Raw genomic sequence first — 17,963 nt, 5'->3', positions numbered from 1 at the left:
GGGGGTCACGGCCGCAACCCCAATGGCATCCTGGGCCTTCTATGCCGGGAACACTTCCCTGGACTTGTCGAGTACGCCGGAGTGACGAGCCCAGCATACACCTTCGACCACTACGCCGTCGCCCCCGATGCAGTAGATCGGGACGGCAGACAATTCAACAACAAGGCGGAGCGGGTGAAGCAAGAGCTGTGGGTAAGTCTTCCTCGCACTATATTGTTTAATAAGTCGCATTTGTTGCATATTCTTGAAATAATGTATGGATACATCGTCTTTGTATGTAGGATTTCTTCAGGTGCGATGCTGGATACGAGGCCAGGGCGGATGTGGTGTCTACGACATGCTGTAAGAAGCTCGTCGTGGACATGCACTACGAGGCGCGCATCCAGGCCATCGTCACTTACCACGGCTCCGTCCTTGGGGAGAAGGTGAACAAGAAGGACGCCCGAACCATGTCGTTGACTCCGGACCAGTACTTGCAGGTAAATACAAAACTTTATTATTGGTACTAAATATGCTTATTTTTTTCTTCTGATATGCTGTGTACTTATATTTTTTTAGATGATTCCTCATTGGTGCGCCGCGCATCCTGAGTGCTGGGAGCAGATGGTGCAGAGGTGGTGCTCGGCTGAGTGGGATGAGGCGCACAACGCTAGCCGGGAACGGCGTTTGCTGATGCAAGGTCCCTCCCACCATCAAGGCAGCCGCAGCCTGGGCAAATACGCGGAAGCATGGGTACGCGCTCTTTTTTATTTAGGTATATAACTTTCGATTAGACATGATTTCTAACCATCTCGTTGATTTTCTCGCAGTCGGCGGCACATGGTGGCGCGCCTTGCTCCACGTTCTCGGCATATGCTATGACCCACAAGGGGAAGGCGACGTCCGACGTCACCTACAACCCGGATGACGGGCCCGAGGCGTACACCAACCCCGCCATCCACAGCCGACTCAGTGAGTACACCGCCATGGCCAAGGAGGTCCATGGGCCAGATTACGATCCGAGGACCGAGGACATCGACGGAGATGTCCTCATGAGGGTCGGAGGAGGCAAGAGGCATGGGCGGTACTGGATTGCCGACGGGGCAATCGACTCGTCCTCCACTCCCACTCTCTCTCAGGTGCGAGCAAGGAGCACGAGTGCGAGCCCAGCCATACGACCTCGGCAGGACACCTCACAGCATCGTATCCAGCAACTCCAGGTTATTCCTTATCTATTCATCGTTCATTGATTTTTATATATCTTCTCTTTGCATTATCGTAACATTAGGGCGAAATATTACAGACTCAGCTAGATGATGAGAGGAGGCAACGTGAGGAGCTAGAGAAGAGGATGGCGGAGATGTTCGCGTACATGCAGAGCCTTGGCGCCGCACATGGTCATGCTCCACCACCTCCGTTGTTCCCTGCAGCTGACCCTACAGAGTTCACTACTCCTGTGAGTATCAAAATTTTAGTACTGTATGATATATATTCATATGTTCTCACACATACAATCTCTTCTCTGTGCAGGGTCAATCGGCGGCGTCGAACAACCCTCATGCTTCGTCCAGCCCTTCGCCGAACCAGTCCAGATGCCCACCTCGTTGATGATTTGTTTTGTGATGATCCAAACTTACCTTTATGAGTGTTGGTGATGTTAGTTACACTTTATCTTATGAGATACTTGGTGATGTTAGTGATGATGCAGACTTGTATCTGTTTTGTGATGATCCTGACTTTAGTGAGACTTGTGATCTGTTTTGTGAGACTTTGTGATATATATGGTGTTGATGATAAATGTGTTCATTCTGTGATGTGCTTGATATATAATGCGATGTGAATGATATATATCTTTTGTTTGTTTGGATGGAACAACAAAAGCAAATAAAAAAGGGACATCCTGGTCACTTTGCCGAGTGTAACACTCGGCAAAGGGTTGCTTTGCCGAGTGCTATGACCACGGCACTCGGCAAAGAAGGAAACCTGGGAACCGGTAAAGCCATCTTTGCCGAGTGCTGACATCGGCACTCGGCAAAGAAGGAAACCTGGGAACCGGCAAAGACATCTTTGTCGAGTGCTTTTGCCAAGGCACTCGGCAAAGATACTGGCAAAGGGGCCCACTGGAGGGTTCTTTGCCGAGTGCCAGTCCACCAGACACTCGGCAAAGAAACCTCCTTTGACGAGTGCCTACTAGGGCTCTCGGCACAGGGACTGGCTGTGGGGTCCACTGGACCAGTCTTTGCCGAGTGTCGCCGTAGGCACTCGGCAAAGGATCCGTCACCGTCACTTGGCGCCGTGACGGTGACTTTTCTTTGCCGAGTGCCAAATGGCACTCGGCAAAGTCTTTGCCGAGTGCCCGACAAAAAGTACTCGGCAAAGATGCTGTTGCCGATGTACAGTTCGCCGAGCGTTCTTTGCCGAGTGTAACACTCGGCAAAGCCTTTGCCGAGTGTAAAATAGCCTTTGCCGTGTGTTTAGAACACACGGCAAAGGAGCTGATTCCGGTAGTGACTCATCCATAGTTGGAGGCCAGGATACTCTTTGCTCCGAAATCAAAAAGAAAAAAACAAGCGACTTTGCATATCGGAGTGTATCATTGAGATGGAACACCTAGCTGTTTGAAGGTGCCTCGGACGAAAGCTTATATGAGACCCTTTTAACACTCGTGTGTGTATATATAACGCTCTCTATATATAGTCATAAACACATATTTTGAAAGTTACAACATTATTACATTACTAAGGAGTTGCGGCAGTTGCGGGACGGGAAGCTGCTGGTGGGCATCCTTTTCTTTTCTCTGCGTCGGGCATCCTTGGCATACGCGGGGAAGAAGCTACGGTTGCCATGGACGTCTCGGTGTGGCTTCCGCCCGACGTCCATGGGCCACCGCTAGGCACGCACGCTCTGGGACTGCCTCAAGGGGGAGCTCGGTCATGTCCACGCACTTCGCTCCCGCATCGACACCGACCAGCAGCAGTGGCTGTGGGGCGTACGCGATGTTTCGCAGGGCGATGCGGAAGTAGGTGCGGCCAGATCCTTACCAGACTGTGCAAGGACAAGGATAAGCTCCGCTGGTATGTATGCCTAGTAGTGTCCCAGGGGGTGGGAGCGACGACGACCGGGCAGCCAAGATCCGAGGACGCTCGTAGCCTTCTGAAGAAGACGAGAGGACGCCACGCGGTGGGAACGGTTCGCTGCCGTTGTAACTATAGATGTCCAGAAAGCACGTGGCCCGTTAGCACGACACGAAACACGAGTTTTTAGCACGACACGAGCACGACACGACACGAGTTATTCCGGGCCCAGGCTCAGCCCGGCCCGTTGGGCTAGCCCGAGCACGGCCCGATATTTGGTAGGCTAAGAAACCGGCCCGTTACAAATTCCAACCCAGCTACGCCCACGAAAGACGAAACAGGCCGGCAGCGGCCCAGCCCAGCCGCAAGCCCCGGTCGCCTGGATATATGGGCGCCGCGGCCGTCGCCAGACACCAACTCGCCATCTCATTCTCGCGCGCCCCGCCCGCCCGTAACCCTAACCCTAGTTTCCTATCGCGCCGCGCACCCGCTCAGTCGCTCCTCTCCGCTGCGACTGCGATCGCCGTCTCGCCTCTCGTCCATCTCCTCCATCTCCGATCTCCGCTCTCGGCCTCTCCGTCTCCGCTCCGGCGCCTCCGTGGACGTGTCCTCCTCGTCCCTCTCAGTCTCGGACTCTCGCACTCGCACGGTAACGTTGGATCTCGCCATCTCGGTGCTTGTGCTCCGGCTCGTCGTGTCCTCCACTCCTCCGTCCTCCCCCTCTCCACTCCTCCTGTCCTCCACTCCTCCTGACCTCAACGGCGCCAGTGACATGAACCGGGGCTCCGGATCTGCTCGTCTTCGGTAACCGTGAGGAACCAGTGCGTGTCGGCTCGATCTCCACTTTGAGTCGGCGACGGAACCGGGGCTCCGGACCGGATCTACCGACTACCGCTAACGGCGGCCTCAGCTCTGCGTCCGGCACATAGGTTAGTGACCTGATCTGGACATCTGGTGTTCAATGGAAACCTCTACCTTATTGTGGATGTCGTTCCTGTGACCTGATCTGCTTATTCCCTTCATCCTTTTTTCTGTGCAAGTCTTCCCCGTGAGTTGTATTGATCCGTGAGGAACCCGTCCTTTTGGAACCGGTGCTCCGGATCTACTACTAATGGCGGCGAGTTCTTCGTGTCTGGCGTAGAGGTAATCTAATATGCTGTGATCTGTGTAGTAGTAACTTGTTTACCTGATTTATGCATGAGTGGACAATGGTGCTTGACAGCTTGAGTTTAACTGAATAGAGTAACTGATTTGTGTAGTAGTAACAGCTTTGGAACCGGTGCTCAATAATTTGTTTAACTGATTTGTAACCTTTCTTAATAACTTGTTTAACTGAATAGAGTAATCTATGATATGTGATCTGTGTATAGAGTAATTTGTTTAACTGAATAGAGTAATCTGTGATCTGTGATTTGTGTATAGAGTACTGGACAATGGTGCTTGCTGTAGAATAGAGTAACTGATCTGTGATCTGTGATCTGTGTATAGAGTACTGGACAATGGTGCTTGCTATAGAATAGAGTAACTGATTTGTAACCTTTCTTAATAACTTCTTAATAGAGTAACTGACCATACCTTAACTGAATAGAGTAACTGAATAGAGTAACTTGTTTAACTGAATAGAGTAACTGACCATACCTTACCTTACCTTACCTTTGCTGTTATCTTACCTTACCTTACCTTACCTTACCTTATCCTTGCTGTTATCTAACCATACCTTACTGAATAGAGTAACTGACCATACCTTAACTGAATAGAGTAACTGACCATACCTTAACTGAATAGAGTAACTGACCTTACCTTACCTTACCTTACCTTATCCTTGCTGTTATCTTACCTTACCTTACCTTACCTTACCTTTGCTGTTATCTTACCTTACCTATCCTTGCTGTTATCTAACTATACCTTACCTTTTCTGTTATCTTACCTTACCTTATCCTTGCTGTTATCTGACCATACCTGACCTTTTCTGTTATCTTACCTTACCTTATCCTTGCTGTTATCTGACCATACCTTACCTTTTCTGTTATCTTACCTTACCTTATCCTTGCTGTTATCTGACCATACCTTATCCTTCCGTGTAGGCCGTGACGAACCGGTGCGCGCCACCTTGACGGCGACAGAACTGGTGCTCCGGCCTCTGAGTTGTGATGGAGCAATGTGTTGGTGGTGAGAATAGTCCATCTCAGTTCATCAACAATGATCTGGATATTGTGCCCTGTTATGATAATGATCCATCTTAGTCCATTAACAATGGTAGCAGTGCTGCCCCTATTAACCTAGAGGAGGGTGCTGCTACCAATAATGGTGCTGCAGACACTTCAGAAAATGTTGATGGTAAGAAGCATAAAAGAATTTGCACATCTAAAGTTTGGCATGATTTCAAGCCGCTCTACAAGACTGTAGACGGCAAGAGGATAAGGTATGGTGGTAAGTGTCACTGGTGCAAATCTACATTGACTGTTGTGTCTACTAGTGGTACTGGTCTTATGCTTAAGCATTTAATTCCTTACAAGGGAACCTTTGGTGTGTTCATAGACACTAACTATCCTAGAAAGCCAGGTGAACCTAATCTGTTGACAAATTCGCATTGGTATGTGGCTGAAAAGTTGCTTCAGTTTCTTGAACTGTTTTATGATGCTACTGTGACCCTTTCTGGGGTTTACTATCCTACATCTCCACTTATTATGCATAATATTCTTGACATTATCCAGCATTTAAATCAGTATGAAAATGATGCATTGCTTAGACATGCTGTTGCTCCTATGAAATCTAAGTTTCTTAAGTACTGGAGGGATATACCTATGCTCTATGCATTTGCTTTTATACTTGATCCTAGAGCCAAACTAAGGGGTTTTAGCAATATCTTAAGAATTTTATCTGGTCTATCTGGTACTGACTACTCACTTTATTTTACTTTGTGTGAAAAGTGAATTGTTTACCATGTTTAATAAATATGATGTTAAGTTTGGTGCAGTTAGGCAACAAGTGCCTCCTCCTCCTCCTTCACAGGTAAAAGGAAACAAAACTGGGGATTGATTTATGGATCTGATTCTATTTCTGAGTTTTCATATCCTGGTTCTAGTACTCCTAACCTTGCTGCTGGAACATCAGCATCTGCTTTGCTTCAACAAGCACACTCTAGTGCTGGCCTTAGTTCACTTGACACAGAACTGTCCTCCTACCTGGACAGTGACACTTTGCAGAAGTTTGATGAGGACTTCAATATCCTAAACTGGTGGCATGAACATAAGTTGTCCTATCCTATTCTCTCTATCTTAGCTAGAGATGTTATTTCTGTTCCTGTCTCAACAATTTCCTCAGAATCTGCATTTAGCCTTTGTGGCAGGATAATTGAGGAACGACGACGTCGCCTAGCACCAGAAATGGTAGAGATGCTACTTTGCATGAAAGATTGGGAACTAGGAGAAGCTAGAGGCCAACACTCTACATAGGACGAAGACCTTGAAGAAGCATTTGAAGGACTTTATCTTGATGACTGATAGTCGCCTAGAGGGGGGTGAATAGGGCGAAACTGAAATTTACAAGATTAATCACAACTACAAGCCGGGTTAGTGTTAGAAATATGATCGAGTCCGCGAGAGAGGGTGGAAAACAAATCGCAAGCAAATAAGAAGTGTGACACACGGATTTGTTTTACTGAGGTTCGGTTCTCGCAAACCTACTCCCCGTTGAGGAGGCCACAAAGGCCGGGTCTTTTTCAACCCTTTCCCTCTCTCAAACGGTCCCTCGGACCGAGTGAGCTTTCTCTTCTCAATCAAACGGGAACAAACTTCCCCGCAAGGATCACCACACAATTGGTGTCTCTTGCCTTGGTTACAATTGAGTTGATCGCAAGAAAGATTGAAAGAAAGCACGATTGCAAAAGCCAAGCAACAAGAGCGACAAATAGCACACGGATCACTTTCTCTCTCAAGTCACTAATCACTAATGATCTCTTTTCTCAATTGTGAAACTTGGAGAGATGGAGGCTTTGAGTGTGTCTTGGAATGGATTGCTAGCTCTTGTATTGAATGTTGAAGGTTGGAATGCTTGGATCATATGAATGGAGGTGGTTGGGGTTGTATTTATAGCCACCAACCACTTCCTAGCCGTTGCTCCATTCTGCTGAGCGCGGACGGTCCGCCCGCCTGGTCCGGACGGTCCGCCCCTGTAGATCAACGGCTGAAAACGCAACGGTCAGCAGTAACGGCTATATCAACGGCTATATTGCATTTAATGCGTCGTCAGATGTCAGATAAAGCCAGTCGCGGACGGTCCGGTCGTGCACCCCGGACGGTCCGCGAGGCCGCTAAAATTCATTTCTCCGAACCCGTCACCTTCGGGTTTTTTTGGTTTCTCACCTACCGGACGGTCCGCGCCAGAGGCCGGACGGTCCGCGCGAGGGCTCGGACGGTCCTTGCTTTTCCTCCGGACAGTCCGTAGTGTAGACTTGTATTTTTGCATTGGTTCTGTCCGAAGATTATCCTGGTGTCGCGGACGGTCCGCCGCAGGGGCCCGGACGGTCCGTGCTTGGCCTGTTTTTCCAAAAAGCTTCTCCTGTCCGGAATAATCTACGGTATTCCGGACAGTAGATTTAGTATAGTTATAGATGAACCTTTGGCACCTGTAGAACATATAATCTAGAGCAAACTAGTCAGTCCAATAATTTGTGTTGGGTAATTCAACCACCAAAATTAATTAGGAACTAGGTGTAAGCCTAATTCCCTTTCAATGACCCTTAGGGCCTAGGGCCCTACACTTTGTAATCTCCTACTATTCTTCCTATTCCTACTCTATTCTAGTGATCTGGACATCTGGTGATGTAAACTGTACTCTTAGACATGAACTTATTAAATCAGAGCTGGGCTGTACTCTTTTTTTCTTTCTAGGGTTTTCTCACGAGGAGTGAGTTTTTACCTATAAAGGTTTTTAATGAGGCAGCCATTGCACAAACAGCTCTAATTCTTTATATTACTTATCTTTATATTTCTGTTTTGTGCATGTGTGCAAGTGTGAATATGTACTCGACTGTGTGTCTGTGATTTATGATTTTATGTCAATGTGGATGCAAATGTAAACTGTGAATTTATGTGCTTTTTAAATGTGAACTGTGTGAATTTAGAATTGTGTTACTTGACGTGCTTGGGCTGGGCCGGGCTCATTCGTGGGCCGGGCTTTCCGGGCCGGCCCGACACGGATGGGCCTGTGTAGTGTCGTGCTCGGACAGAAGAGTCAGCCCGTCGGGCGGCACGGCCCGGCCCGGTTAACAGGTCGGGCTCAAACGGGCTGATCTCAAACGGGCTCGGGCCGGGCCGGGCCGTGCCGCCCGTTTAGACATCTATAGTTGTAACACAGTTGTGCGGCTGGAAGGAGAATACTTTAGAAAGAAGGTTCTGTAGGCATATAGAGAAGTAAGAACGAAGTCACAGGAACGAGGTCGTGACTGTTGATTAGAATTCGAACGTGTGAAAATATTTTGGGTGACGTGGACACCTTGAGAGAGCCCCGGTTTGAACCGGCGTTCATATATAGGAAATGCCTTGTCTCAGCAAACACGTTGAGCCCTTCTGCCCTGTGCTATGGAATCAGCTGATCAGAATGAAGCAGGCAACGGGGTTTGTTGGCTCAAATGCTTTGGCCTAGCGCCGACTGTTGGGCGTACTACGTACGGACCCCATATTAGAAGACCGTTAGTTGCTTGCTGCATCGTCTCGAAAGCGAAAGCGACCTTGGGAGGCAACAACCAGGGCTCATGCATGTTGAGGAAGCAAATCTTATACAGTCTGGTTCAGAACGAGAAACCGGCCAATCGTCCATCAGTGGCCGCCATGGTCTGGCGGGGCGAGGTATACGTCCCTTCCCAACTCCCAGGTCCCAGCCGCCGAGCCCAGCTGGTCGCTCCGGACCCGGCGTGGCTGGCCGGGTTCCAGGATTTCGTCCGCCGGCCCTTCGTCTACAGCTTCGTGGCACCGTGTTAGCACCCACTCCATGATGGATGCAGATCGCAGACAGACAGATGCGCAGAACACAACTGGTTTCACGGTACAATGAGTACAAGCCGGGATACACGACCTCGGGATGGGAAGATCAGGAGTAAGCTAAGCGGGAATACGTAGGGGATTAACGAAGGGGAAATCTAACCCTAGAAGCAGCTAGCTACAGATGAGGAAGATGATGCAGCTAGAAAGGAGGAAGATGATGTTGTATGTTGTATCTCTTCTCCTTTCCCCCCTCTCGCTGTTCCTCTTGCTTCTTGTAGAAAATGCCCGTGTGCTATTCGACCAGGCCAAAGCCCAAGGCCCATATGACGGCCCCACTGTAATCCCTGACACCGCCGAACCCGTTCGGTGTGTCCAGGCCCCAGGGAGACCGGCGGCGGCGCCTCGAGGATGTGCACCCCAGCTGGGAAGAGCGGGGGACGTGTTCTCCTGTGATGGGTGGCGTGCCGATCCGTCACGACGATGTCCAGATGACCGATGGCGCCCCAGACGATTTCGCCTTCGGGAGCGGCGGCGGCGGCAGCGCAACGGCAACGCTGGCCGCTGGGTCGCCTAGCTGGTCTTCTGAAGGCGTGTGAGGGGGAGCGGATACACGAGTGCGCCTCGGACGAGCATGAGCTGGAGCTCACCCTTGGGACCTCAAAGACTCGTGCAGCAGATCTCTCCTGATATCATGCTGCAGGAGTCAAGTCTTCGCCTCTTTTTTTTTTTTTTTACTTTCATCGTTATGCTCCTCGAGTTCAGTGTTTGTAGAAGGAGAGAAGGGATTCAGAGACCTTGTCGCGGTGCTCTGGAGATGACATCGATCCTCTTTCACTGCCTACTTGTTTAGGTGGTTTCGGGATTGTTTTAGAGAACACAAGACCATTTCTGTTTTTTTTTTCCTCCATAAAGCCCAACTTATGGCTGCTAAAATCAGCCCGGCTTACAATCTCCATCACTCTTGCATCCACAGGACGACCATGCACACTAAAGCTAATCAACACTAGTACGGAGAATCTCTATAGTGGCGGTCATAAACCTATTTACAGTGGCGTTTTTCGTAACCGCCAGTGCTAAGGGCCAGTAGAAATCATCATTTTTACAGGCGGATAACTGAGGACCGCCAATGAAATCGATTTAGTGTGCATGGTCGACGTAATAAAACCGCCAGTGCAAATCGTTTCCAGAAAACATAAAACAGATTTTAAAAATAGCATGTTTTGTGTATAGTTTGTAGTTTTGTTGCTCACATATTACAAATAAATGAGTGTAAGTGGCTTGTTTGAGACCGTAAACGAATTCAAATAAAAAAGTTGTCAACTACAAAGTTGAAATTTTTTTGAAGTTCTACAACTTTCATTTTGACACTTTTTTCATCCAAGATCGTTTGCAAAATTTGAATTTTAAATTTGACAAATTTAGATACAATTTTTGAGAGCCGAAATGATTTCAAATAAAAAAGTTGTCAACTACAAAGTTTTATAACTTTTAAAGATCTACAACTTTTATTTTGGTGGTTTTTATCATACAAGGTCGTTTGAAAAACTCGAAAAATTAAGGATAAAAATGATTTCTAGTGGTGGTTCCTTAAGAAAACGCCACTAGAAATCGATTTTTAGTGGCGGTTTTTTAAGAAAACCGCCACAAAAAATCATGGATTTCTACTGGCGGTTTTCATAAGAAACCGCCTCTAGAAATACGATTTCTAGTGGCGGTTTTCTTAAGAAACCGCCACTAAAAATAGCACAGGCGGTTGATAACCGAATCCGCCTGTAAAAATGTATCGCACCGCAGGCTTTGAGCCTTTTTCTACTAGTGCAATCTGTAGATGCTTCTAGTTGTGAATTTACCTGTCTTCTCTAATTTCCAAGTCAACCTGGTCGTCCCCATCAGTAAGGTTAATCTCCTGAAGCCTCTCCAACATATTTCTCCATTCCTCGTTCCTCCCTTTCCCTAAAACTCCTCCTATATGATGATAAATTTCACTTTTTTTTGCTGCCACGCCTCCGCTGTGATTTTCCGGTGCAGACAGATTCTATATAAATTTTGTGGGAACACTAGCTTTAAGGGGGCATTCCTCCACCCAAATGTCATCCCAAATTCTTGTTTGTTTTTCAATTTTTCACTAAGTTTCCCTTGCCCCTCTCTCTCTCTCTCTCTCCAACTTATCAAAACTGGGAACCCCCTCTATTATTGTTGCTTGGCTGAAACCTTGACCTCTTGATGAGTAGTATTCCTTAATTTCGTTCTAATCAACCTCATGCACATATTCTCTTCTCAACTCTTCAACTTGTAGATCCACTCACGTAATTATTTATTGTCATTATGTACTACTGTGTTTTCCAACTTGTAGATCCACTTACATAATTATTATCGCTATTTTTTGGTTTTTAAAATTGGTGAAAAACCCATTTTTTTGTCTATAGCCAAACAATTATTATGATTGCATATCAACAACCAGTAGCGCTGACGAGACAGAAACAAGCGCGAGTATCCACCGGTGCATTTCGTAAGAACAACGACCGTTATTATATTACTATTACTACCCAGCATCGTCTTATTTCTCACATCAGCAAACAACGACAAGAAAGCAAGCATCACTACTACTGCTCCAGACAAGGAGACGGGCGCGCGTCGTCATGCATCATCATGGAAAGACGACGCAGATAGACGATCGAAGGCAAACTGTGAGGACTAGCTAGCTAGTAATAGTGGCAGGCGTAGTTGGCCTTGTTGAACATGGCGGCCTGCGCGGCGGCGGCGGCCTCGGACGAGAGCGCGGCGGCGATGCAGTCCTTGACCTGCTGCGTGGTGTAGGCGTACTTGCCAGCGGCGGCGGCGGCGACGGAGTTGAGGTAGGCCGCGGCGCCCTCGCGGAGGAGGTCGCCGTAGCCGTCGGCGCGGGCGTTGCACAGCGCGTCCTGCAGCGTCTGCAGCTTGCCCCCGAAGAAGGCGCTGCACGCGTCGCCCAGGGAGCCGAGGACGCTGCCCAGCGACCCGACGCACGAGACGATCGCGTCCGGGTGGCTCTTCCAGTAGCTGCACGTACGCACGTACGTACTCAACAGTTTTTCATTGTTTTCATATATATATATATGATGATGATGATCGCGTCCCGGTTGTTTTAATTTGCTTCTTACTCGCAGGTCCCGGTGCCAGAGTACCCGGGCGTGTAGCCGCCGCCGCCGCCGCCGCCCCCATCACCGCCGTACCCGCCGCCGCCACCTCCGTACCCATTGCCGGTACCGTCTGTTTGGACTTTGGACAAAATAATAGACAGCACGTACGTACGGCACAAGATTATTAGCTCACCAGCAGCAAGCTGAGCACGGCAAAGGATTAGGTCAAAGGAAAAGAATATAGATATATATATATATAGCAGATTACGAGACACGGCACGTACACTTCTGTTCAGCAACGTGATCGCCCTGCTGATGCAGGCCCCTGCTGCCCGAGCACCGAGAGGCTACGCCCACCAAGAGGACGACGGCGACAACTAGGAGAGCCTTGCCGCTCATCTTGCCTACTACCTCTCTCGATCGATCTCTTCCTTTGCTAGCTCTCTCCTCTGCTAGCTCCCGTATGTTTCAGGCCCGAAAAAGACCACCGACGATTGGAGGAGAAAGAGAGGAGCAGCGGCCGATGCTAGTTCATGCGAGTGTAGCACTGGGACACTGCACCTGCGGGCGCGCGCGGGGCTTATATAGAGGCGCTGCTGGATCGATGGCGCCGGGCACCGGCACTCGAGCCCCGTTGCATGCGCCGCGAGATTCTGGCACCCAGCCACGACGGCTTTGCAGAGTTGTTGGCTGCCATTGAATGCCTACTTGGATCCATCAAGCTGAAATGCTACGGGTGGGTGACGGATCCTCCTGGATCCACGGGCGAATGATTTGGCTGAACCTGCCGAGAGCCAGTTCCATGGCTTCGCGTCAGACAATCGGTAACGCTGCATTCGTCAGGCTACAAATACAAGAGGCATGTGCGGTCAGTACAAAATTCTACCAGGATCCAGAGGCGGATCGGGGGTCCTTTTATGCATAATGATTATTTAATATTGAGTGTAGAAAAAAAATCAAAGTTTTAGATAATATAAAGTCTTGTTCTAAATCTCTAAAACTAATAGCTAGTTGCTACAATTAGCCGAGAGGTTTATAATGGATCAACTAATTGTTAGCTATACCCCTCAAATAAGTATTAGAGCAACTCCAAGAGATTAGTTAAAAAGACTAGCCAAATTTACTGATTTAGCTACTCTCTAAAATAGATTTTAAAGAAAAGTGTAGGCTAATCCAACATACTCGGTAAACCTACGGACTGAATAGAGAGTGAAGCAGACTATCCAAAATTGGAGAGCGAAGATGATAAAATAGAGAGCCACTAAATTTGAAGAGTCGTTTACAGAGTCTATTGGATACAATTTTCTTTTAATATTAGATAAATTACCTTTACAAAACCATGTATCTAGTCTCTTGGAGTTGCTCTTAGTTGTTAGATGGCCCAACCCACCTAAAACCAGTTAACAGTTAGCTCTAGAGGTTTGGAACATGTCCTAAAACAACCATGTTATGAGCCTGCTCGCCGGATCCTCTCGGTCTAGTCCTTGTATCTACCGGTCTGACTCTAATCTTCCTGACACCACCTAAACCAGTCTGCTCGCTGCCCCGTTTCCGCCGCCGACCCATTCCCGATGCGACGCCACCCGACTTCGTCCCTTCCTGGCGCCTCCGTACCTTGTCCTGTTTTTATCGTGACGTCAATCCGCTCGACAAGCTAGATCTCGCTCGTCGCAACGATATGATTTATCCCCTGCGGTCGGTAGACTTGGCGAACTAGAAAATCAAGGCTCTCATGTGGTCTTTTTGGTCCCCTGAATTTTCGTCCTACGTCCACCACTGCCAGTAACCATGTAGTGTAGTAACTTGAGAACCATATATATGCGGGTTTGCCGTTCCAACGCAGACTGCTTTCGTGGCAAGAGACGAGAGACGACGACGGGCTGCCATCAGCACTGAAGCGGGTGTCGCGCGCTCCGATCCAATTAAGTTGACTCAATTGCTTTCGGCGCTTGCCACCTACTCGATCACACCACTGTTTGTACCACTTCATTAGATGCATGGAGAGAGACATGGAATGTGCATGGCGAGGCCTCCATCTGTGCATTTCGTGCAGGCTGTGTTGTCCGTCCCGGAAAGAATAAGCACAGCGCAAGAAGCCAGGAAAGGACCCGGCGTGATTCAAAAGGAAGAACTGCATGTTTCCGGAAAACTGAAAGACGTACGTACGCAATACCGGAGACTGTGTTCTTTGTTGAGTGCTAAAACCTTTTACCGATAACCAAATATCGAGCACTCGACAAACCACGTCTCAGCCGAGCGCCCACTCGGCATACAAAAACACTTGGCAAAAGATATTTTGCTTAGTATTGGTCCACTGGCAAAACTAGCCATTCTATAAAGCGCCGTCAGCATTTGATAGTCGTTAACTGTGTCATATGCCCTAGCTAATATATAACACTCGATAAAGACAACATTTGCCGAGTGCCAGGCACTCATCAAAGGACCTATCTCCTTGCGCCCCTCCCCTAGAATCTTGCTTTGCCGAGGGTTATGGTCGAGTCATTTAGTAAATCTGTCTACTTTGCAACTGTCGTATCCAGACACTCGGCAAAGACTCTATCATCGTGATACCCACCGTCATGACACCTTTTCTTTTTCGAGAACATGTATAGCATTCAATAAATTCTTTATCGAGTTCCCAGCAGAAAGTACTCGGTCTCCTTTACCGATGTTTATTTTACCGAGAGCTATTTTCCGAGTGTAGCACTCGACAAATCCTTTGTCGAGTGCAAATGGTTCTGCGAACACAAGGATGACTTGTCTCTTGTGGTTCGAGTTGTTGATGAGTGATTGTCAACTGGTAGTGTCTCGGGTAGAGTCTTGGACTGACCGAGGTGTGAGATTATGTATGTGCAACCATGTCAATCGACTTGTGGTGTGCAGGTGTGGAGCACAGTGACGATGATCAACAATTGAGGTGAAGGTCATGCGGGCTCATGCTGATGGACCGGGAGTGGTGAAGGACGATTGTTAGATCTTAGCTGACGGACCGGAGCAGCCGAGTGACCACACGTGGTGGCTGACACATAGGACACACTCACGTGAGGACGTGGCGGAGAGGGTCGTGTTGTCGGCATGGTTGAGGACTGGCGGAACACATGTCCAAGACATGGGGGATGCGCACATGGTGCGATACTCACGACGGTTTGGTGGTTGAGCCACAAAACCACCCCGCGCTATAGATAGCAGGTTTTGCTGAGTTTGACCCTCAAAACTTGGCGGCGGCAATCCCGGAGGGAACCGATGGCGACACATGGCGTCACAACGAAGGGAGCTTCAAGGCGAAGCAACTTCATATGGAGCGTGTGGCCGTTGGATTAAAAGCCTAGAAGTTCGTCTATTTTGTCCCTAGCGGATTGGATAAACTCTATGTAAATGGGCTAGTTTAGGAAATATAAATAACCCCCCATAAATAGAGGGGGATGGTTAGTTCAGCACCCCTTGGTTGTCATTGCTTAGTCTATCTTGTTTAGAACTCCTAATTATTTTCCTCTTTAGGTAGTTACCTCTTGTGCCACGAGATCCGCAACGATTTTGTCTATCGATTGTGCCTGTGAGCTATATTGTTTTATTTCAATTGAAGTGAAGTGCATATTTTTAGTGTTGTACAGCAAAATTTTATTGGTTCCCATTTACCTTCTGTCTGATCCTTCTGTCTGATCCTTCTTTCTGATCGTCTCACCGGTCCTTTAGTTTGGAGTACATTGCAAAGCAAACGCCGTGTCTGTCTGTCTGGCCCATCGATCTACGCTGACTTGCACTCTACCTAGCTAGGTCAAAATGAGTGTCTTATAATCCATATCCATGGATATTGAGTCTCCATGCAGTAACGAAACACCCGATCGAGATTTCACCGTACACCACAGTGGTCATGGAATGGCGACGTACGTATTAAAACAAGAGAAAATTCTACCCTTTTTTTTTCTCATCGCAAATGTCCTAATCCCCACTATGTCACTCGGATACAATTTCTTAACCCTCATGCCATCACTAGCGATATAGAAGGGTAAAAAGATGACATGGCCTAATCGCTTCTATGTCACTAACGATGATATAAAAGGGAAAGAAATTGTATCGAACTTTTGCGAGGGTAAATTGCAGTGGGGAACTGGGGATGCCATGTGAGATGAATGTATGCAGAAGAGAAGAGTACTGCCACTATCGGACAGACTGAAGAAGCTGGGTGGAATAGGATCGTCGATGTGCCGGTTAGCTCGTACTTGCCCACACCCATGATTTTGCGTGGGACAAGAGCCATGTGAGCTTCCAAGCATTGGTATAGAGCAAACAGTTTGGAAAGGCCAGCTGAGTACCTCGCAATCAGGAGATACTCTGAGGCCGTAGTGATCATGCATGGCATGGCAATAATCACATTCTGCTCACTTTAATTCAGGATCAGGTCTATCTATTTCTTTTTTTTTTTTTTTGCGGAGGAGATGGAAAATCTCTGCCGCAATATTTATATGATGATGAAAAATATAAAATTGTTCATCCACTTTTTTTAATATAAAAACCGGATCCAAAAACCACGTAATAAAAAAGTGCTTCACTCATTCCGTACAAGCTAATGCACATTAATACCCAAGGATGTCATACCACTGCAAGCTCAAATAAACTACATCAACACAACCTAGTCAAACCAAGTCAACAAGCTAGCACCTCAACTTGCCTAAAAAGACCTAACTGGGATCTCAACTAGGTCAACAACTAAAACTCCAACGATGCATTTCAACAAGATGTCGAGCACCACCACTAGAGGCCGCCTATAGCACGAATGCATCACCACAGTCGAGCAAAGGTGGGATGATAGAGCCAAGGTTTAAAATAGCGGCTATAGTGGCGCGCTACAGTCCAACTACAACGTTTTGGAGGATCTAAAGCTATGATATTTCACTTTCAGACGTTACGTCAGCTACAAGTGCTATAGTCTGATTTAGCGCTGCACGCGAAATGTCGTAGATTTAGCGCTGAATAGCGTAGGCTACTTCTAGTTTGCATGGCGGGCCAAAAAAGAACAAATGGAGAGACCCAATTGAGAAGTATGTTGCTAATATCCTAGAAGACAATGGCAACGAGTGGAACGCTGGAGTTGCATCAACTGAACAATAAAAGACACTGAAGCTGTTGAAGGTGCAAACACGTCAGCAACAGAACAAGGGAAAAGGAAGAGAGAAGTTTAGCCAAGAAGTAGAAAGAGGATGATGAAGCTCATTGATATTAATGAATGGAATGAAGATCAATTTGAGCCTGCTTCATCCTTTGATAGAGAAGAAGATGATGCATATGATACTGACATGGATCAGCAGTCCATAACTGCTCATTCTTTTGATTTAGATAACTTCATGTTTGATGAATAGATTACACTAATAGTCGTTCACTTGCACTAATAATGAGTTTTTTTGTTATATACTGAATAATGCTATTGTGTTGCTACCTTGTTGATGAAGTGTTGAACTCTCTACACTACTCTATTATTTTAGAACTAAGCAAACCTATCAATTATCATGTTGTATATAGCTGCCTAATTGATGTCACTACCGGAATCCGGGACTTTGCCGAGTGCCGGCGACTTTGCCGAGTGCTTTATATCGGGCACTCGGCAAAGAAGACTTTGCCGAGCGCCGCACTCGGCAAAGTCCTGCGCTCGGTAAAGAGCTTATTTACCGAGTGCAGGACACTCGGCACAGCCAAGCACTCGGCAAAGACTGCTTTGCCGAGAGTCAAACACTCGGCAAAGATGGCTCTCGGCAAAGGGCCGTTAGCGACCGTCTACAGCTGACGGTCATTAGTCTTTGCCGAGGGCCGAA

The 17,963-nt window shown here is 47.6% G+C and overlaps 1 protein-coding gene across 1 annotated transcript; it reads right to left on the bottom strand.

Moving 5' to 3' along the window:
* Positions 1-11,542: 11,542 nt before the first annotated feature.
* Positions 11,543-12,678, bottom strand: LOC100284522 (uncharacterized). Its single transcript, NM_001372000.1, has 3 exons — positions 12,441-12,678; positions 12,178-12,295; positions 11,543-12,076 (listed from the first exon to the last, which is right to left on the bottom strand). The coding sequence occupies exons 1-3, from the start codon at positions 12,553-12,555 to the stop codon at positions 11,740-11,742; spliced, it is 570 nt and encodes a 189-aa protein (NP_001358929.1). The 5' UTR covers positions 12,556-12,678; the 3' UTR covers positions 11,543-11,739.
* Positions 12,679-17,963: the final 5,285 nt, after the last annotated feature.

Source organism: Zea mays, chromosome 6 (genome assembly GCF_902167145.1).
Source record: "Zea mays cultivar B73 chromosome 6, Zm-B73-REFERENCE-NAM-5.0, whole genome shotgun sequence".
Classification (NCBI taxonomy): Eukaryota; Viridiplantae; Streptophyta; class Magnoliopsida; order Poales; family Poaceae; genus Zea; species Zea mays.
This window is presented reverse-complemented; position numbering and strand designations above follow the sequence as displayed.